Source organism: Monodon monoceros, unplaced genomic scaffold (genome assembly GCF_005190385.1).
Source record: "Monodon monoceros isolate NGI ecotype Baffin Bay Population unplaced genomic scaffold, NGI_Narwhal_1 Super_Scaffold_1, whole genome shotgun sequence".
NCBI classification, from domain to species: domain Eukaryota; kingdom Metazoa; phylum Chordata; class Mammalia; order Artiodactyla; family Monodontidae; genus Monodon; species Monodon monoceros.
The window spans coordinates 60,159,071-60,179,100 of record NW_021703765.1 but is presented as its reverse complement, the minus strand read 5'-3'; the positions used below and the strand labels follow the sequence as shown (position 1 = coordinate 60,179,100).

General features: G+C 60.2%; 1 protein-coding gene across 1 annotated transcript; it reads left to right on the top strand.

Moving 5' to 3' along the window:
• The first annotated feature begins 638 nt into the window (after window positions 1–638).
• Window positions 639–19,773, top strand: LOC114896124 (proline dehydrogenase 1, mitochondrial). Its single transcript, XM_029224013.1, has 14 exons — window positions 639–946; window positions 4,634–4,842; window positions 8,657–8,691; window positions 9,063–9,212; window positions 11,024–11,088; window positions 11,288–11,404; window positions 11,826–11,905; window positions 12,455–12,536; window positions 13,617–13,709; window positions 13,799–13,945; window positions 14,473–14,648; window positions 15,245–15,343; window positions 19,074–19,162; window positions 19,240–19,773. The coding sequence occupies exons 1-14, from the start codon at window positions 674–676 to the stop codon at window positions 19,425–19,427; spliced, it is 1,803 nt and encodes a 600-aa protein (XP_029079846.1). The 5' UTR covers window positions 639–673; the 3' UTR covers window positions 19,428–19,773.
• Window positions 19,774–20,030: the final 257 nt, after the last annotated feature.

The window sequence follows — 20,030 nt, the reverse complement described above, 5'->3', positions numbered from 1 at the left end:
AGGTGTGGGGAGGGGGAGTGATGGGGAGGGTGGTCAAGACATGTTCCTCCCAGGAGGTGAAATCTGGGGCTGGGACAGCAGACCTAGCATGATGTTGGAAGGAAGGGAATCCAAGGCAGAGGGACAGAGGGTGGGAAGGCCCTGAAGGTCCTTAGGAGTGAAGGGAGGCCGGTGGAAGGGGAGAGGACGGAGGGCTTCCCAAAGCCCCTTTACACGAGAGGAGCAGCATCGAGCTCGGCCTTCCCGGATTCTTCGCAGCCCCGGCCTCAGCTGTGAGTTCCTGCAGCTCAACGCCCAGGGAGGCGCCCAGGTGTACAGGTGTGCGGGGGCGGGGAGGGTGGGGCCTCCAGCGGAGCAGGCGGAGCTAGGGTGGTCAGCCAAGTAGGCGGGGTCTCCTCGGAGGCGGGGGGGCGGCCACTAGCCGAGAAGGCGGGGTTCAGGCGCACGTGGCGCCGCTCGGTGGGCGGGGCCTGCCAGGGGACCCACACTTTTCAGGAACTCGCGGGTCGGAGCCTCCGGGGGAGAGGGCGAGGCTCGAGCTCGGGGTGTGGTGGGGCGCGACCGAGGGCGGGGCCAAGCGCGGGGCAGGGCCTCTCGGGAAAAGGCGGGGCCGAGCGCGGGGCGGGGCTGGCGGCGCGTACTTAATCGGCCCAGGGGCACATGCACAACAGCCATGAGTCTTAGGCGAGCCTTCCCCGTGCTACGCTCCGCCTTCTCCCGCCGAGCCCCGCTGTCTACAGCGCCGGCGACCCGCGAGCAGCACGCCGCGGGCCTGGAAGCCGTGCGGGGGCGCGGGGCGGCCGAGGCCGCGCGGCCGCCAGTGCCCGCCGTGGACTTCGGCAACACGCAGGAGGCATACCGGAGCCGGCGCAGCTGGGAGCTGGCGCGCAGCCTGCTGGTGCTGCGCCTTTGCGCCTCGCCCGCGCTGCTGGCGCGCCACGAGCAGGTGTGCTGGGGCTCGGGGACGCTGGGGGTGGAGTGCGGCCAGGGCCCCGCGGGCCTTCGCCGGTCCTGGGAGCCATTATGAAGTTTCAAAGTGGAAAGCGGGGCCTCTGGAGCATCGCCTGTGGCCGGGAAGTCAGGAAGGAAGGTGTATCCTGCACGCCCTTTCGGGCCCGTGAATTTTACTACGTGTCAGTTACTGGCAGCTAAAAACAAAGATTAATTTAAATATTAAGCTATATGCTGCTTGCAGTAATACACAGTGTTCACCCGAAATTTAAAATTGAGTGTCGTCTATTTTGCCCAAAGGGAAGCCTGGCCGTACTGAGCGGCTCATAGCCTGGGACCCCAGAGTTCTTGGACGCTGTGACCCAGGGGATCCCCAGACATGGTCACTCTGAACAGACAATGTTGAGGGAGAATGGGACGCTTGCTGCTCAAATATCCGACTTTTGAAACTTTAACACAGTTACATTGAAAAGTGTGAGGGCTTTGGGGAAGTGAAAAGCAGAAGTGTCTTAGCCACTCTTGGTCAAGGTGATCCTGGGAACGATTTAAAAGCAAGGGTCCAGTTGGTGCTGAGGGTCCTGAAGGCACTTCAAGCAGGTGGTGTGGACTTCTCAGTGAGACTGTGCTGAGCGCACCTTAGCTCCGGGCAGAGGCTAGGGAGACTGGACCCAGGAGGAGCACCAAGCCACACCTTGGGCATACAGGAAGGTGAGGCCACCAAAGGTGGGTGGGTGATGAGGGCAGAGTTAGAGTTGGGTGGCTCTGAAGGTGCTAGGTTCAAAACCAGCAGAGAAGCCAGCAGAGTTGTGGGTCCTCGGGTACTATGGGCAACAATGGGAGGGACATGTCAGCTCCACCGTCCCTTGGGTGCCTGCCTGGGGCAAGTGCCAGTGCACTGTGACTGTGCTGTGGGTGCCTGGAGGAGCAAGGAGGCTTCTCCCACGCTCCCCTCGTGTTCTACCTGTGCCCTGGGGACATCCTTAAGGAGCCCGGTAACTGTGTGGTGCGCTCTGCCTGCCTTCCGTGGGACCTGTTCCCCCTGTCATCATTGCTGGTGGTCCCACTGGTGACAGTGGCCTTGGTGCCTGGTGCTGGAGGAGACGGGGCAGAGGCCAGAATTAGAGTAGTGGGCCGCTCACCAGAACCTGGTCCTTCTTGTGCTCTGGCCTGCAGCAAAAATTCCTCCTGCTGAGCCAGTGCAGGTCTGTGCAGCTCATGCCCCAGGGAGTGTCAGCCTGCAGGAGCCCAGTTTGAGCTGTGGCATTGGCTCAGGACCCAGTGGGGGCCTGCACTTGCCCGAAGGCAGGCCTTTTTGAGAAGGGTTTAGAAAATTAAGGTCTTCCCTGATGAAAGCCTCTGTGCTTGGGTGTGAGCCAGTGCAGGAGAATGTGGGGGAAGGGGCAGTCAGGGAGGGGAGAGAACCGGCTTTACCCGTCCTCGCTCTGCAGACATGTCTTTGAGTCTTTTAAGGTGTTTGTGTTACTAGTGCAAGTTTCTAAATCCATGAAGGATGTTCCTACCTGGGGAAGAGGTGGGGCTACCCTCGTCTCAGGTAGTGCCACCCCAGGGCACGCCTGATGCCAGGATGGTTTTAAAGGGGCTGTTTTGCTCTGGAGTTGGCTTAAAACTGCCAGCCCTGCACCATGTGCTTCCATAGCCCTCTGTGACAGGCTGGCTTCCCCTTTGCCAGGGTGAGAGGGTCGGTGACCAGCTCAGGTTACCTGGGTGGCCTTCCCTGTTGTTCCCTCTGACAATAGGGGAACAGGAGGGGAGCGGGAGGTCACCAGCCCATGACCCCTGGACCACATCTCAGCATCAGCCTTGCTCCTGCTCCTTCTATGAACGTTGGCTGGAGCTGTTTTCATGCTAGTTGGGTAGTTATGACAGAGACTGGGTGGCCCTAAATTATTTACCACGTGTTCCTGGGCGGGAAAGTTTGCCGGCCCTAGAGTAGACAGTTGGCCCACTTCCACACACACTGTTTCTGACAGTCCTCAGAATTGACGTGTATGATGTCCGGGTTTTTCCAGAGCTGAATGCTGGCTTTCAGGTCCCTGTTTCTGCCTCGCCTGCCTCTGGGGTGAACTCTGATATATCCAAGACCTGGCTTTTCCTCCTGCTAGAGTGCTCTGACCCACAGACTCGTGACTGCTGGCTAGGGCTCTTGTGAGGTGGAGGAGGCCTGCCCGTCTCCCGGGTTGGCACTTCCACTTTCCATTTCTCTTCTTCTTTATAAAAATAATGAGATGCAATAAAATCAGACACGGCACAGACAGAGGTGATGGCCTGGAAACCTTCACCCTCCCTCTTGTTGCCGCACGGCTCCTTAAGCATCTCCGTCTGGGTGCCAGCCACAGTTCAGGTGTGTCGGCCTTTGAGAGGCTTGGGCTGTTTGGGACTGGTTTGTGGATGAAGGTATGTGACTGACTCATGCTTTTGCTTAGACTAGAGATTGCTCCCTGAGACCCTGATCCCAAGAGATGTTCCTCACAGAAAAGTGGGGTTCTGTTATTCACTGGGTTTGAGAAACCTTAGACTGTTCCTGCCTTGGAGCTGGAGCTGGGGATAGCAGACACAGGAATTCCCAGACAGATGGTGGGTGTGTCCTCCCAGTGGTCATCCCCCTGCCCCTCCTTGACCTCATTCCTTCCCACCACTGTCCCCAGTGCAGGAGCACCGCGTCACCTCCTAGCCTGGCAAGCCCTGCACCCTGGATCTAAGTCAGCAAACACCTCCCGCCCTTGCCCTGGCCGGCACTCCCTCACCCCCATTCTGAATTTCATGGAGGTACCTTGCCCCTCCCTCCTTCTGGGTCTCCCTGCCACTAGGATGGGAGCCCTGTCATCTGTTCTGTTCACCCTAAAATTGTGTCGGGCAGGAGGCAGTTGCTTGGGACATTTGAATGATGATGGCAGAAGTTTGGGGTGTGGCGAGATATGATTGGAGGAGAAAGCTGGGTCGTTTGGGAGGCTGTCTTCCCCTGGGGGACGTACTCTCGGGCTGCCGGCCGGCTGCGGGCTGGATGAGCGTGTGAGTCCCCGCTGGTCCCGGGTGGATGGTCATCTCCCAGACCTTTGTGGGTGGTTACCTGGCTCACTTTTAGCCTATGCTTTCTCCAGCGGAACTCATACTCACTCAGAGTTTTGTGTGTTCATCTGTTCAGCACCCACTGGAGGGCCGGCCCCTTGCCAGGCACTGTTTTAGGGACTTGGAATAAGCAGTGAACAAAACATTGAAAAATCTGGGTTCTCACCTTCTAGAAACTCACACCAAATCCCCCTCTTCCCCAGCATAACCTGCAGAGGTGTGGATACAGAGAATGTTATGAACACGCCCACTGCTGTTCCCAGAGAGAGCTGCCGTTCACTTCTTTATCCACCGAGCGGTAGTCAGGCGACTGCCATGTGCCACTGGGGTCACCCATGAGCGTGCAGGGCAGGGAGGCAAGAGCAGCGCCTAGGACTGGCCACCCTGCATGAGGAGCGGGGCATGGACACTCACTGTGAGCAGAGAAACAATCTGCTTCGGGTGGTGTCACCGTAAAACCAAGGCCATGAGCCGAGTTTGGCCCTGGGGAGAGCACGTCAAGGCTTTGTGACGGGCGGGTGGGGGAGCAGGAGTGTCCTGCTGGGGACATGGGAGGCCAGGTGGCCCAGCATAGCCGCTGCCCTTTACCTTTCAGTTGCTCCGTCTTGCCAGGAGACTTCTGGGGCAAAGGTTGTTCGACAGACTGATGAAGATGACCTTCTACGGGCAGTTTGTGGCTGGTGAGGACCAGGAGTCCATCCGGCCCCTGATCCAGCACAACAGGGCCTTCGGCGTGGGCTCTATCCTGGACTATGGTGTGGAGGAGGACCTGACCCCCGAGGAGGCCGAACGCAAGGAGATGGAGTAAGGCCCGCGTGGCACCTGCTGGCAGCCCCAGCACACCGGGGCTGGGCTGGGCCTGGCTGGGAGAGCTCTGTCCACCTGACTAACGGCAGCCCTCCTGGGTCTGCCTGGGGTTGTGTTCTTGCCCCGTGAGGATGACAGCTCTGGGCTTCCACCGAGGCCTTGTGTGCCGAAGCTGGAGGAGGGGCGAGGATGGGGTCAGCAGACTCTGGTCCCCAGCCCGATCAGCCTGGTTTTGTACGGTCTGCAAGCTAAGAATCATTGTTGTATTTTTAAATGGTTGAAACAAAGCAAGAGTAATGTTTTGTGACACGTGAAAATTATGTGAAATTCAAAGTGCTCTCACCCTACAGGGGCAGAATTGAGTGTCCGTGACTCAATGGTGGCTGCTGGGTGCTACCCAGCAGTTTACAAAATGGGATTGCTGACACTGGTGTTGGGGGTGCTCTGGCTTCCTGCTCTCCTGCAGCATCTCTTCTGGGGATTCTGACCTACTGGGCAGGTCCCACTGTCCCACCCTTGCCTGGCCCCTGAGGTGATTTCCTGATTAGCAGGTGGGCCCCACCTGGTGGGTGTGGAGACTGCCTGGGGGTCCGAGGAAAAGGGAATGTGCTGCCAGGAGCACATGTGTGGCAGGCGAGCCCAGCGGCTCCTGCCGAGGTCACCAGCTGGCTGCAGGGCCCGTTCTCTGGGCAGTGAGTATGGGGACAGATGGGCGTCCCCCGACCCACCCTCCTGGGCCATAGGACAGAACTCAAGGACCATTTCACCCTCTGCTTCCTGAAGTAGGAGCCTCATGGGAGATCCAGGCAGAACCAGCCCTTTCTTTGCAAAACGCCCAGTTCTGGGCTGGTGCCTGCACCCCTCCACCCCTCACTGGCATCTGGGCCCCTAAGTCCTGACAGCAGCCGCACCTGACCGTGTGAGGCTTGGGAGGCTTGCTGAGTAACCTGCCCTGTCTCAAGCTCTGGTGTTTGCTCTGGCCTGGGGAGGGAAGGAGTGGGGTGGGGCGGGGAGGGAAGGGGAGGGAAGGGGAGGGGAGGGGCACGGAGGGGAGGGGGAGGGGCACGGAGGGGAGGGGGAGGGGCACGGAGGGGAGGGGAAGGCGTCACATGAGGCTCCTGCCCTGGGAACGGAATGTCCGAGCTGAGCTGCTGGTGGATTGGCCTGGGGAGCCAAGCCCCTGCCTTGTGATTTGCTGTCTTGAAGGCGGGGTTCTCCAGCTCAGCGCCCCGGTGTTCCTAGGGGGGCTGTGGGCTGGGGCTGCAGCCTGCACTGAGGCTGCCTGTTGAATAACTAATGGACTGTATCCCCGCTGGGTCTGGGTGAGGGCTGGTGGTTTCACAGTGGGATTTTCTCTCTCTGGTATGAAAAGACTTCCTTCCCAGGGCGATCTGCCTGGCTTCCTCCCTGCCCTGCAGGGGAGCGCTGGGAGGAGGGCCGGCTTCGCCCTTCCATGGGCACTGGAGCCTGTGACCCGGGGCCACCCTGCTGTTGGTGCCCCTTGTCTTGCAGGAGCCCTGCTTTGTGGGCTTTGGGACGTGAACAGCAGTCCCTTCCTGTCCTAATTTGGTGGCCGCCGTCCGATGCCAGTGGCAGGGCTGCTGCCAGGCAGCCCTGTGTGCTCGGTGGAGCCTGGCTGAGGGTGCAGAACCAGGCTCATAGGCACTGATCGAACATCCACGCCATCGAGATGCCACGCATTCTCCATCAGGAGCCCCTGTGTGGGGAACGGAGCCCCTAGACCCTGCTCTGGGGAATGATGTAGAGGCCACTGCCCCAAGTTAAAGCCACAGGAGTGGAGTGGAGTGGGGTGGGGCGGGGAGCGAGCGCAGGCGGTGGGGCCCTGCCCCAGGCATAACCATAAGAGGCACAGAAAAGATGGGGGCGTCTGAACATGCAAGAGGCCCAGCAGGTGCCCTGAGGACACGGCCCTGGGAGGAGGGGGTCCGTGGGGCTTCCCCAGGTTAGGAAGCAGGAGGTAGGAGGCCAGAGGCGCAGGAGGGAGAATAGCCATCCAGGGAGGGGGTGGGATGGTGTTTCCCAGAACACTTGTTAGAAGGCAGAGGCCAGGAACCTAACTCTAGGAGAGGAGCCTCGCAGGGTCCCCCCAGCAGGCTGAGGGCCGTGGGGAGAGGGCGCAGGGCTGGGTTCCTCTCAATGATTGGCTGTGATGAGGTTGTGATGAGGATGGCTGGGGACAGTGTGGCCAGCAGGTGTGTGTGTCCTGGCTGTGCAAACCCAGGGCTGGCTGGGGGCGAGGCCTGGGCCTTGGTCCCCAGGGTGGAGGCCGCTCCTCGGGACTGGTGTGCACAGCGTCTTGGGTGCTGCCTGGAGCCAGGGCCTGGGAGCCCACAGGCTTTTCTGTGTTCTTCTCTTGCCTCCTGCGTTTCACCAGGGGAGAGCTGGTGTGAGGGCGGATGGCGTGGTCTCCCCTCACTTTTCACTTTTTTCTAAAAGGTGTCCAGCCAACAAATTACCTGATGCAGAGCTGAGCTTGGAGGTGGCTGAGGGGATGGTTGGGGTCTTCCTGCCACTCCTGCAAGCCCCTGGGTTGCTCCTGCAGTCCTCTCCTGCCCCCTGCCCCCGGGGGCACTCCATTCCCTCCTCCACATCTTGGCCCGTGCACTTACATGTGCACGCATGTGTCTGCACGTGTGTGCATGTGTGCACATGTGTCTGCACGTGTGTGTGTGTACAGAGCATGCTCTTCTCTTCATGGTGACACAACACTCCCCTTCCCCCCAGCCTGGTAACTGCCATCTTTGTCTCCTCGTGATCCACTCGCCGGGCCTGGTTAAGAGTGCAGCCCCGCCCATGCTAAGTACTGTCTGCTCTGGGATAGGCCACTGCCCCTGATCACGTGGCTGTGTGGCCGGCTGGCTCCCCTGTGCCTTTGGAGCTGGGCTGGGGCTTGGAGGGTAGAAGGCCAGCTGTGGAAATGCTAATTGGGACCATCACACGGCCCCGGGCCCCTGGGGGCCTCTGGGTAGTGGTGTCCCCTCAGTGGAGGGCAGTCTGCCTAGAAGGTGGATACCTGCAGGTTATGGGCTGTGTGGTGACAGAGCAGGCCCGAGCCTTCCGCAGCTGCCAACCTTGGGATGAGGCCCCTGCCTTGATGCAGATGGCGGGTGCCATGTCATGCCTCCACCTCAGTGGGCCACAGCTGCGGGGCGGCCTGCATCGGGCCTTACAGGTGCCCTTTCTGTCCGGTCCTCATGAGGACTGGGTATATTCAGGTATGATGGCCAGGGGAGGGTTTGCATTAAAAAAATAAATTGTGGTTGCTGGTTTGAAAATAATCCTGAGGAGCGTGGGTGGAGGTGGGGCCGGCTGTGGGCAGAGGGCACAGCAAGGGGCCCCGCTCCTTGGCTCTGGGGATCAGGAAGCTGGTGGTTTCCCTCTCTCCGCCATCCTCAGCCCTGACTGGGCCGCGCCCCGCCTTTTCCTCACAGGAAGGAATACCCCATGGCTAGCCGGCCTCAAGGACCTACTGGGCTGTGTATTGCTTTATTTCCTCCTCACCCAGTGTAGGGAGGGGGCCTCACCCAGGGGGGAGACCCAGGTTCCTCCGGAGCAGGGCTTGCAGGCTGCCAGGCTCAGAGAAGGTGACCCCGGAGGCTGGGGGTGGGTGGGGTGGCGTGAGTCACTCTTACCTGGCCAGGTGACCCTGCCTTCCTCTTCAGCCCTCCTGGGTCAGGGTCAGGGCTCAGCCTCTACTTCCTCCCACCTGTGCCTCCTCAATGGGACGTGTTTGTCACTTGTACCTGAGGTGGCATGACCGCGACCCTCTCCCTCTTCTTCCCTCCTGCAGGTCCTGTACCTCAGCATCGGAGAGGGACGGCCATGGTGAGTGGGAGGCAGCCATTCAGGAACGAGCCCGCTCCCCACCCGCACACACCCCCGGCTCCTCCCCGTGTCCCTGGGCACCCAGGCCGTCATTATGAGTGGCTGACACATCCTTACGGCCCACCTGGGGGGCCGGTGCACTCGGCCCTCGGTGGGTCTGGGCTTTGCCTTCCTGCCCTGGGTTTGCCACATGACTAGGGTGACCCAAGAAGGAAGAGTGGGCGCCAGGATGGGCGGGTTTGGGGAGCAGCACAGGCAGGGGGCCGTGGGCTCGGGGTGGGATGGGGCTGGAGCTGGAGTGCGGCGCTGGTGGCGGGATGCGGGCTTGGGGGTGTGGGGAGGTGGCTCAGGCCGGATGCCCACCTCTCCAGGCACCAGTAAGAGGGAGAAGCAGTTCCAGGCCCACCGGGCATTCGGAGACCGCAGGGATGGCGTTGTCAGCGCCCGCACCTACTTCTACGCCAGCGAGGCCAAGTGTGACAGCCATATGGAGACGTTCCTACGCTGCATCGAGGCTTCAGGTGGGGTCCTGCTTGTCGCTGGCCTGCCACCCGCCAGGCCCAGCCTGGGCTGACCTCCACTCGAGGAGATGCTGGTGTGGGAACACAAGCCCGGGCCTGGAGTGTTTGCTCAGGGCTCCGTCCCCATCTCTGTGGCCTTGGTCCTGAGGATGACCTGGTCTCACACCTGAGTCCAGCTCCTTCCTGAGGAGCCTGGCTGCCCACAGGAGGGCGCCTCCCCTCTCCTGGGTACCAGGTGTTCAGATGTGGGCCTGTCAGTGGGCCAAGTGGCCCCCAGTCCCAGGCAGGGGCTTGACTCTTGTCACATGACCCCTGGCTCTGCCGAGGGCCACACCATTCCGGGAGCTGGTGCCACGTCCTCTTTAAAAGAGAATTCTTCCCCGTGTGGCCTCTGGGTGGGAACACCTGCTAGGGAGGTGAGTTAAGCCGCGAGGTCACAGAGGCCTCAGCGTCCATCAGGTCGCCAGCAGCCCTCCTGTTAGTGGGTCCCACACCTTCTGAACACTTTAAGGAGTGGGAGTGAGCAATGCCCGGAGGCAGCCTCCTAGGAGCAGCGCTGGGCACCCCGGGCGGTCAGGCAGACACCTGGCTGCCCAGTGTCCAGTGCCAGGGGCGTCTTCTTGGTTCCCTGCCCACTCTGCCTGGGGGCAGACAGACAGGGAGGGCCCCACAGAAGCAAAGATGTGTGTCATGGGCTTCCAGAAGCCAGAGGAGAGAATGGCGGTGGTGGTTGAGTGCCTTCTGCCTCCAGCTTGTGCTCTGCTGGGCGTTTCTGTGTTCGGTGAACCCCTAGGGGCAGCCCCGGGTGCCGAGGGCATTGGAGAGGAAACAGGCAGGGATTGAGTGGGCAGGCATCACCAGCTCCTTTGCCCACTGCATTCCTGGACCCACATGGCAAACTCAAACCCTGCTGAGTCACCGTTTCCCACCTGCATGGTGGGGCATCTGGAGCAGCCGAGTGCAGGGTGTTTGCGGGCTGCGTAGGGTCGTTGTCCTTCTGCCATGGGTGGTCAGCCAGCCCAGGCGTCTGGGTCCTCGGTGGGCTCTCCCCTCCTGTTGCCACGCCCCTCGGCCTGAGATTGCCAGGCAGCCACCAGAGCTGCTTCTGAGGGCCAGGCAGCCTGCCCGGGAAGCATGGCCACCGTGGGCCTGCTTGGGCCTGGTGGGCAAGGGAGAAAGATGCGCTGGTGCCACTGCACCGTCTCATCGGGTGGCTGGATTGTTCGTGCTCTAGGGGTCTCAGGGCCCAGGTGCAAGGTAGACCCAGTACCATGTGTTGTAGGTAACTAATAGGAAGAACGGCCACCGCCTGCCTCCTGAAGTCTGTCATATGTCAATGAGAAGTGTCCTAACTCTTTTTTTCTTTTTTTTTTCTTTTTCTCTTTTTGGCTCCGTTGGGTCTTCGTTGCTGCATGCGGGCTTTCTCTAGTTGCAGCGAGCGGGGGCTGCTCGTCGTTGCGGTGCGCAGGCTTCTCATTGCAGTGGCTTCTACTGTTGCGGAGCACGGGCTCTAGGCGCGCGGGCTTCAGTAGTTGTGGCACACGGGCTCAGTAGTTGTGGCTTGCGGGCTCTAGAGCGCAGGCTCAGTAGTTTTGGCGCACGGGCCTAGTTGCTCCGCGGCATGTGGGATCTTCCCGGACCAGGGCTTGAACCCGCATCCCTTGCACTGGCAGGCGGATTCTTAACCACTGTGCGACCAGGACGTCCCAAGAAGTGTCCTAACTCTTGAGTGGCACAGATTCCGGGCGCAGGCTCAGGGTCCCGCACCCCCACCCCCCAGCACTGACGGCTCTTCCTGTGGCTTCTCATAGGTGGTGCCAGCGAGGATGGCTTCTCAGCCGTTAAGCTCACTGCACTGGGGAGACCCCAGTTTCTGGTAAGTGTCAAATCCTTCCACCCACAGGGAGTTTGTAAGAACTTGGGGCTGCCGTGAGCGTTAAGTGAAAGCTTGTGTGCTGGTGCCTTGGCCCTGGGAGCCAGGCACACGGGTGGGATGGGGTGGCTCGGGCTACACGGGGGTCCTGGGAGGGGGCTGGATGTGCGCCTGGGATGGCAGCTCAGGCCCGCATCCGCAGCTGCAGTTCTCAGATGTGCTGACCAAGTGGAGACGGTTCTTCCACCAAATGGCCGCAGAGCAGGGCAAGGCCGGGCTGGCTGCCATGGACACGAAGCTGGAGGTGGCTGCACTGCAGGTGAGGCCGCTGCTCCGTGGTGGGTGTGAGAAGGTGGGCCAGGGAGGAGCCCTGCCCAGAAGGAATTGGCCAGGCAGTGTCCGAGGTGGGTTCCCAGGGCCTGCTGCCCAGCCCCCAGCTGCTGGGTTGGTGGGGAGGGAATCTGAGCAGAGATGGAGGATGTGCTGGGTGGGAGGCTTGGAGCGGGGCTGGCCCTGCCAGTAGCCGAGCTCTGTGGACCCGCAGGGATGGGCAGGTGTGGGGGGGTGGGCAGCGGGGAGAGACTATCTCTGGAGCAGAAACCCAAGGCAGAAGTGTAGCCAGTCTCAGTACTGGCATAATAAAGTCAGCCTAGCATCACAGGCCAGCAGGCAGGGGCAGGAGATGTTCGTGAGCAGGGCTGGGAGATGGCAGTGGGGCCAACGCCCTCTTGCTTCTGAAGGAAAGCGTGGTGAAGATGGGCATCGCGTCCCGGATGGAGATTGAGAACTGGTTCACTGTGGAGACCCTTGGCGTGTCTGGGTAAGAGTAGCCCCCAGGCTGAGATTTCGGGAGCGGCCGCCCTGGTTCAGCCAAGGTTCTGGCTTAGCCCCAAGGCCTTCCTCCAATCCTGGTCGACCTCTTCCAGGGCATGGGCCCCCTTGAACCCTAGGGCTTCTTACAGAATTATTTGGGCTGTGGAGTGAGGGTGCCATACCCAGCCATCCCAGGACCCATCTGGCAGGCGGGTGAAGGGTGAGGGCAGCTGAGATCCCGGAGGGTCCCAAGCCTCATTGTGAGGAGCTGGGGGCTGGTGGCAGTGTGCCGTCCCCTCCTGCCTGGTCTCCCGTGTCCAGCTGTTCCCCGAGCCTGATGTGGCCTGGGTGGTCTCAGCCCTGATGTAAGAATATTCATGTTTTGGTTTCTGTTTTTTTAAACAGAGGACCATGTTTACATTTTACCAGTCTTTCAAAACTGAGCACTGAGGCAGGTTCTGTGGGGTTGGGTCTGGGGGTGCTCCTGCAGGGAGGGGGCTGGTTTGGGGCCGTGGTGAGGCCGTGGGTCCACATGCTGACGCGCGTTCTCCCACAGCACCCTGGACCTGCTGGACTGGGGCAGCCTCATTGACAGCAGGACCGAGCTCTCCAGGCACCTGGTGGTCCCCAACATGCAGGTGACGCTGTGCGCATCTGTGCCCCCCCACCTCACGGTTCTCGCAGGGTCGTCACGGAGGGTCCCCGCTCACACCGCCAGGGCTTCCTCAGAGTGGTGCTGGGTCCCCAGGATGAGTGTCCCCACAGGCCAGGCGGAAGCTGTTACCTATTCTAGTCGAGCCTCAGGAGATCCACGCCGTCCCTTCTGCCCAGTGCTGTTTGTTAAAAGGGAAATCGCTAGACTGGCCTGTGTTCGGGGGAGAAAAATGAGACTCCACCTGCCCCTGGGAGGGTGATCGGGCATTTGTGGCCGTGCTTGAATGCACCACTGAGCTGGGATGGGAGGAAGCAGCAGAGGTGCCTTGGGAAACACCCCACAGACGCTGCCTTTCACAAGCTCCAGCCTGGCGACGGAGGGCCCAGGAGGGGTGTGCTTGAGGCCTCGCCGGGAGTGCCCTGGGCAGTGTTAGTGGGCAAGCGGGGCAAGCAGAGGGCCCCCCGTGCTTCACGGACCTGCAGGGTGGGTGCCTACTGCTGACCTGCCCAGCGCCCTGAGTGCCACCATCTGGGGCCGATGCCTCCGGCCCCCTGTTGCATGTCAGTCTGTGATGTGTGGCCAGCCAAGTCTGCCTGTAGGCACAGTTCTTCTTCCATGTCCTCTGCCTGCTAGGGGCTGAGTCTTTCCAGGTGATTGGGTGGGTCAAGGGTCACTTCCTGAACTTTGCGCAGGAACAGAAGGGGGACCCATCGTGAGGATCCTGTGCAGGCCGTGGGAGACGACTCCTTGGGTGCAGGCTTGACCTGGGGCAGCCAGCCCCGTGAGGAAGGGTGTGCTGGTGGGCAGCGCGGTTATGGGACGCTGTGTGGCCGGCGGGACCCTGGACGGGACCCTGGACAGGACACTGACCTTAATGCGCAAACAGGGTGGCAGGTGGAGAAGGGGGTGCGGGGATGAGGCCCACTGGTCCCGGGTACCAGCCACTGGGTATTGGTAGGCCCTGCACCAGGGGCGAGAGGCTGCCCACGGGACGGGGGGGAGCGCTGGCCTCGAGAGCCCAGATGTGGAGCCCTGCCGTGGCCTGACTGCGCTGCCCCCTCAGACAGGACAGCTGGAGCCTCTGCTGTCGCGGTTCACCGAGGAGGAGGAACGGCAGATGACGAGGATGCTCCAGAGGATGGACGTCCTGGCCAAGGTCGAGGACCCTGGGATGTGCCGGGGTGGGGGGGCCACCCGTGTCACCCGGGCCCCAGACAGACCCTCTCTCCCCGCCGTGCCCCTCAGAAAGCCAGCGAGGTGGGTGTGCGGCTGATGGTGGATGCCGAGCAGACCTACTTCCAGCCGGCCATCAGCCGCCTGACGCTGGAGATGCAGCGCAGGTTCAATGTGGAGAGGCCACTCATCTTCAACACATACCAGTGCTACCTCAAGGTGCGCCCAGCGTCTGCCGCGGGGAGACAGGCCCCCAGGACCAGCTGCCAGCGGACCCGTCCCCTGGGCCTCAGACCCCAGACAGGGTGCTGAAGGGGCAGGAGGACAATGAAGGAGCTTTTGGAGTCCATGTAACGTGCCTTAATCGCCAGATTTCGAGTGACTGTTTACTCCCGCCCTTTTTAACTTGGTTCCCTCTAAGGGTCTGATGAAGGCTCTGGGCCCCTCCCCAGACTCGTGCGCGTGCCTCAGGGACCCTTGAGCACAAACTCTGGCGGCCGCTCGGGGACCAGCCAGGTGTTTGGAGGACTCAGGGTGGGGTGGGTGTAGGGGCTGCGGGGACAAGGGGAAGTGGGTGCGTGGGGTCCAGGCAGGTGCTGACAGCCCCCAAGTCACCACAGCTGCTGGCCCCAGTGCCCCTGCTGACTACACACTGGGGGGCACCCGGGCCCCAGGGAGGCCCTATGGGACGCAGGCTGGAGGGGGGCCCATCCTGGTCATCCTCAACTTTCGGCTCTGGCCCACAGGACACCTACGACAATGTCACCCTGGATGTGGAGCTGGCTCGCCGAGAGGGCTGGTGTTTCGGGGCCAAGCTGGTGCGTGGTGCATACATGGCCCAGGAACGTGCCCGCGCCCTGGAGATTGGGTATGAGGACCCTATCAACCCCACCTACGAGGCCACCAACGCCATGTACCACAGGTGCGCTGCCCTCTTTGGCTCCCGGAGCCTCAGAGCTTCCTGGGGGGGGGTGGGGGGAGAAACCGGGAAGGGGCTGGAGCTGACCCAACGTGACCCTGTCCAACGTGGGAGCAACCCGGGGGTCAGAACCAATACCTCCTCTGCCTTTGTTTTACTTTTTCCAAAACCATTAAGGTTTTTCCTTTTTTTTTAATATAAAAGTCTACTGAACTGCCTGGGTTGATAAAGATGAGAGCTGTACCCCGGCATCCCTCCCCAAATGGCACGAGGCCTGTTCACTTTTTTTGTGTGTGTGTGTGGTATGCGGGCCTCTCACTGTTGTGGCCTCTCCTGTTGTGGAGCACAGGCTCCGGACACACGGGCTCAGCGGCCATGGCTCACGGGCCTAGCTGCTCTGCGGCATGTAGGATCCTCCTGGACCGGGGCACAAACCCGTGTCCCCTGCATCGGCAGGCGGACTCCCAACCACTGCGCCACCAGGGAAGCCCCTGTTTGCTTTTTAATTCCACGCCAGGATCGTCTACTGTTTTGCACCTGCCTCTGCCTCTGCCCCTGCAGGGGCTGTGCAGGCCTGACTCACGCGTCACCCTCCACAGGTGCCTCAACTACGTCCTGGAGGAGCTGAAGCACAACGCCAGGGCCGCAGTGATGGTGGCCTCGCACAATGAGGACACCGTGCGCTTCACGCTGTGCAGGTTGGCCCCGCCCCCTTCCCGCTGGGCGCTCCTGGTGGGCAGGCAGTGGGTTTTGGGGGGACATCTGTGAAACGAGCTGAAGTGGCGGCTTTAGGGCCCCCAGACCCCCTGAGGCCGGCTGGGCGTTGTGCTGCAGTAGCCAAAAGGCTGTTTGCAGTTACTTGGGTTTTTAACATTAATACCAGACTTACTAAAGTTTCAAATTAAAAAATAAATTTCATTAGGTGAAATTTAAATGTGAAATGTTGGAGCCCTCAGATGTGTCGCCTCATTTATAAACAATTTCTCAACACTTTAAACTGTGTTTAGAATTTAAGATAGTCTGTTTTCTCTTTGAATGCCTATCCCATGGAGCATCCTTATAAGTCAGTTATAGGAATGAGGTGAAATAAATATACATTTTTTTCTTTTGGCCGTGTTCTGGGAGTTCCCCGACCAGGGATCAAACCCAGGCCCCAGGCAGTGAAAGCGCCTAGTCCTAATCACTGGACTGCCAGGGAATTTCCAATCACCACGTTCTTTTATCTCATATCTTAACCCAAACTGGACCACAGCAGGGGTCCTAGCTCCCCCCACCCCCACCCCCCCGCCACAGGAAGCTGGGCGGGCAGTGGCCTTGCTGGCCCTTGCCTTCCCCAGGAGCAAGGCAGGGGCACCCCCTCCTACAGTGGGCACCCCAAGCCCAAGGCTTGGGCCGAGTAGTGAAGGTGCAGGGCGTGCACCCAGAGGCACTTGCAGGCTCTGCCTGGAGGGTGACTCTGGTCGTCTTAAACCATTCATTAATGTCGTGCTTTGGGGCTGCTTTTTCATGGTGTGAAACTGCAACTAAAAGGCCACGATTTCTAATGCTCTGCATTTGCAGCTGCTTGGTTGTGAACAGGAGCGCTGAGGCCAGCAGGGCTGCCAGGTGGAGGTCAGACTGTGTCCAGGCTCCCTCTGGAGTCCTGCTGGGCTGGGGTCAGGCTGTTTCCTCACTGGTGGTTGGCTCTGACTGGCTTCCTAGCTGGGTGGACTGTTTCGCTTTCTTCCCTCCATCCCTGGGGCCTCCTTGGACGCCCCATCCTACCCCTGGACGTGGGATGGCCAGGGACACCTTTTGTGCTTGGGGAAGATTAGTTTTGGTTTCTTTTTTTTTTTTTTAATTTATTTTTAAAATTTTTGGCTGTGTGCATTGGGTCTTCGTTGCTGCGTGCGGGCTTTCTCTAGTTGCAGCGAGTGGGAGCTATTCTTCGTTGCAGTGCACGGGCTTCTCACTGCGGTGGCTTCTCTTGTTGTGGAGCACAGGCTCTAGGCGTGCGGGCTCAGTAGTTGTGGCTCATGGGCTCTAGAGCGCAGGCTCAGTAGTTGTGGCGCACGGGCTTAGTTGCTCAGCGGCATGTGGGGTCTTCCTGGACCAGGGCTCGAACCTGTGTCCCCTGCATTGGCAGGCAAATTCTTAACCATTGCATCACCAGGGAAACCCCAGTTCTGGCTTCTTTGACTTTTGAAGGAACACAGGGCTGAGTTGAAAATTTTAAAAGCTGGCTCTCACTTAGGCTTAAAAGTACAATTCTGTGATGGAACCGTGATCAGAAGTGGTCCGTGCGGCACCAGGGTCCACCCCAAGACGACGTGCACAGAGAGGCCCTGGCTCCTGCCTGGCAGTGCCGACCTCCTGAGGTTTCCATCACCATCTCAGCAGCCTGTGGTTGCCCCGTTTTAGGTTTTTGTCACAGGCTAGTCCACTCAGACTGACTAGGCGAGGACAGTGAAACGTCTAAAGGTATAACCTGCCCTCAGAAGGGCTTCCTTTCACCTGATTTCTGGATCTTGCTACTGGGAGCATGTGTGGCCTCCCCATCTTGGCCGCGGTGGCCTTCTGCCCTAGACACAGCTCCCCCCATGCTGAGTGCCAGCTGAGCGCTTCCCCGTCTCACAGGCTCCGCGGCCCACGCCAGGCCAAGGTCCTGTGCACCTGCTTCAGGGGCCACAGAGCCTTGAACACCTTGGGCTGGTCTTCCCAGGGGCAGCAGTGTGGGCCTCTGATGCCACACATTAGAGACCTCAGTCAGATTAGCTTTGGCTGAGTTAACAAACCAACCCAAAATTCAGACACCTGAACACAGTATGTTCTGTGAGCCAGCAGTGTGGGCTGGGCTCTGCTTCGGGCTGCTTCTGCTGGCCTTGCCCGGGGCCTATCCTGCATCCGTGGTCACATGGTGTCTGGTTGGCCCTAAATGGCCTCATTTGTGGCTGGGACAGCAAAGCGCACTGCATCACATGTCGGGTGTCCTAACAGGCCAGCTTAGGCTTCTCCACAGGTGGTCTCAGGCTACCAGAAGCCCTGGAGGGGGCAAGCCTCTGCCCATGTCACATTTGCTATCGTTCTGTTGGCTAAAGGAAGTCATGCTCAGCCCAGATATTGCCGTCCAGATGGAGAGAGCCTCCTTCTGTGCTGGGCGAAGCTACAGTCACATGGCAGCAGGCATGGACACTGGCAGGGAAGGGGCAGCAGCAGGGGAGGGGTCAGTTTTTGCAGGACGCCACATGAGTGTTCCCACCACCATCAGGCAGCAACACAGCGGCAGCCCTGCTCTCACGGGGGACAGAGACATGTAAGCTGGGCAACACTGGGCAACACTGTGCAGACTGGGGCCCCGACCTTGGAGCCTAGCCCTGGGGGAAGGAGAGAAACGGTCTGGGGTGCCCCTCATGTGGAGGCCCAGGGTAAGAGGCGCTAAGTGCTCTGGAAGCCTGGGGTGGGGTCCTGAGACAGTGAGAAGGGAGGGGGGCTCCAAGGGCAGGGATGGGGACCAGCAGGCCCAGCCTGTAGCCTGGGTGGGTGTGAGGACCCAGGCGGAACACGCCCCTGTGGGGTGGAAGGATGGGGGCGGGCCATAGACTGCTGGTGCTGATAGGCTGAGTCTGTATCTGCACGTGCAGGAAGCCAGAGGTAAAAACGTGGGAATCATTAATGCACAGATATTTCAAACCCTGGGAATTTTTTAAAGATCCTACGAGGGGAGGTGTGAGGATAGGAGAGGGTGTGGACAGATTTGGGGGCCCCCACCTCAACGTCTGAGTAGCACTAATAGAAATTCGAGCCACATCTATTAACCCCAAATGTTTCATAGCCACGTTAAAAAAAAATGAAGTTAATTTTGATATACATTTTAATTAACCCCACATATCCAAAATAGTACCATTTAAACATGTTTTCAGAAAAACAGTGAGATATTTTTACATTCAGTTTTCACACTGTCTTCAAAAGCCCATGTGTTTGACACTTGCAGTGCACCTCAATTCAGACCACCCGCCTTCCAAAGGCTCAGTTGCCACCAGTACCTGGTGACTACCTTACGGACAGGGCAGCCAGCAAGGGGAGGATGAGAAGCTGGAGGTGGGGTCACAGGGCTGGAAACACAGAGGCAACGGAACTCTGAGGGGTTTGAGAAGGGGATGGTGGGAGGGCTGAGAGTTTCCCAGGCCACACCAAGGGCTGGCCACTGGGTGAATCTGCCTTGCTGGGTCATAGTGGGCAGCAGGGAAGGGGCCATCGGGGAGCAAGCACAGCAAGAGGGAGGCTGGCTGGGGAAGGGGGGCAGTTGGTGGCCTTGGGTTGAGGCAGCGGCAGCAGCAGCAGGGAAGAGGCCTGGTCTATGCAGGAGAGAGCCTATGCCCACGCCCTACCCTGTGGGTGGGGATCTGGGGGTGGAGGGAGGGTCTTACCCACCGCCCTGCCTGTTCACAGGATGGAGGAACTGGGCCTGCACCCCGCCGATTGCCAGGTGTACTTCGGACAGCTTCTGGGTATGTGCGACCAGATAAGCTTCCCGCTAGGTGAGCTGGGCTTCCGGTGGGGGGCGGGGGGCAGGGGCGGAGGTGCTGGGACTCACCGCCTCCACCCCTGTGTGCAGGACAGGCAGGCTACCCCGTGTACAAGTACGTGCCTTACGGCCCTGTGATGGAGGTGCTGCCCTACCTGTCCCGCCGAGCCCTAGAGAACAGCGGAGTCATGAAGGGCGCCCAGAGGGAGTGGCAGCTGCTTTGGCAGGAGCTCAAGCGGAGGCTCCGCACGGGCAGCCTCTTCCACCGCCAGGCCTAGTGCTGTGGCCACGTCCCAACGCATCCTCACCTGGGCTGTGAACACCCAGGGCTACAGCCCGACCCCAACCTCACACACAACACCTTTTACATCCCAAACTGTGAAACCCCGCTGGCCCCTGCCCGTGGGCACCCAGGTGCGGGCTATTTCCATTACCTGCCAGAGCTGCTGGGAACTGTCAGAAACCGCCCTCCAGTGAGCGAGCATGGCTGTATCTCTGCCCACCCCCACGACCTTGGGCCTGAAGAACCACCTACTGCAGGGTTCAACCCATGGGCCCTGAGCCCCACAGGTGGGCAGTGGCTGGCTGGGAAAGGTGGCCTGTCAATAAACCACTATTTCTGCAGCTAAGAGCCCTTGACTCCAGGCCCACGATGTTCTTCCCTGCAGAGCCCTCACGTGCAGTCAGTGGCAGAGGGAGTGGCTCCGATGGCCCGAGAAGCCTCACGCTCAGGCTCGGCCTCTCCTGTGTCACGCGCCCCCGGCACACCTTGGGCAGGGTGGACCCACCAACACCTGCCTTCAAGCCGTATTGCAGACCCAGCCACGCAGGGCACTGGATACCCTCACCTCCAACCCCACAGCTGGGGCTCAGACCAATGC

What these genes read in the sequence shown, in the direction of transcription:
- LOC114896124 (XM_029224013.1), top strand. Translation starts at nt 674, where the DNA reads ATGAGTCTTAGGCGAGCCTTCCCCGTGCTACGCTCCGCCTTCTCCCGC. An exon ending in TGGAGGTGGCTGCACTGCAG is followed by an intron (nt 11,405 to 11,825) that starts GTGAGGCCGCTG and finishes TTGCTTCTGAAG; the next exon opens with GAAAGCGTGGTGAAGATGGG. An exon ending in CCAGATAAGCTTCCCGCTAG is followed by an intron (nt 19,163 to 19,239) that starts GTGAGCTGGGCT and finishes CCCTGTGTGCAG; the next exon opens with GACAGGCAGGCTACCCCGTG.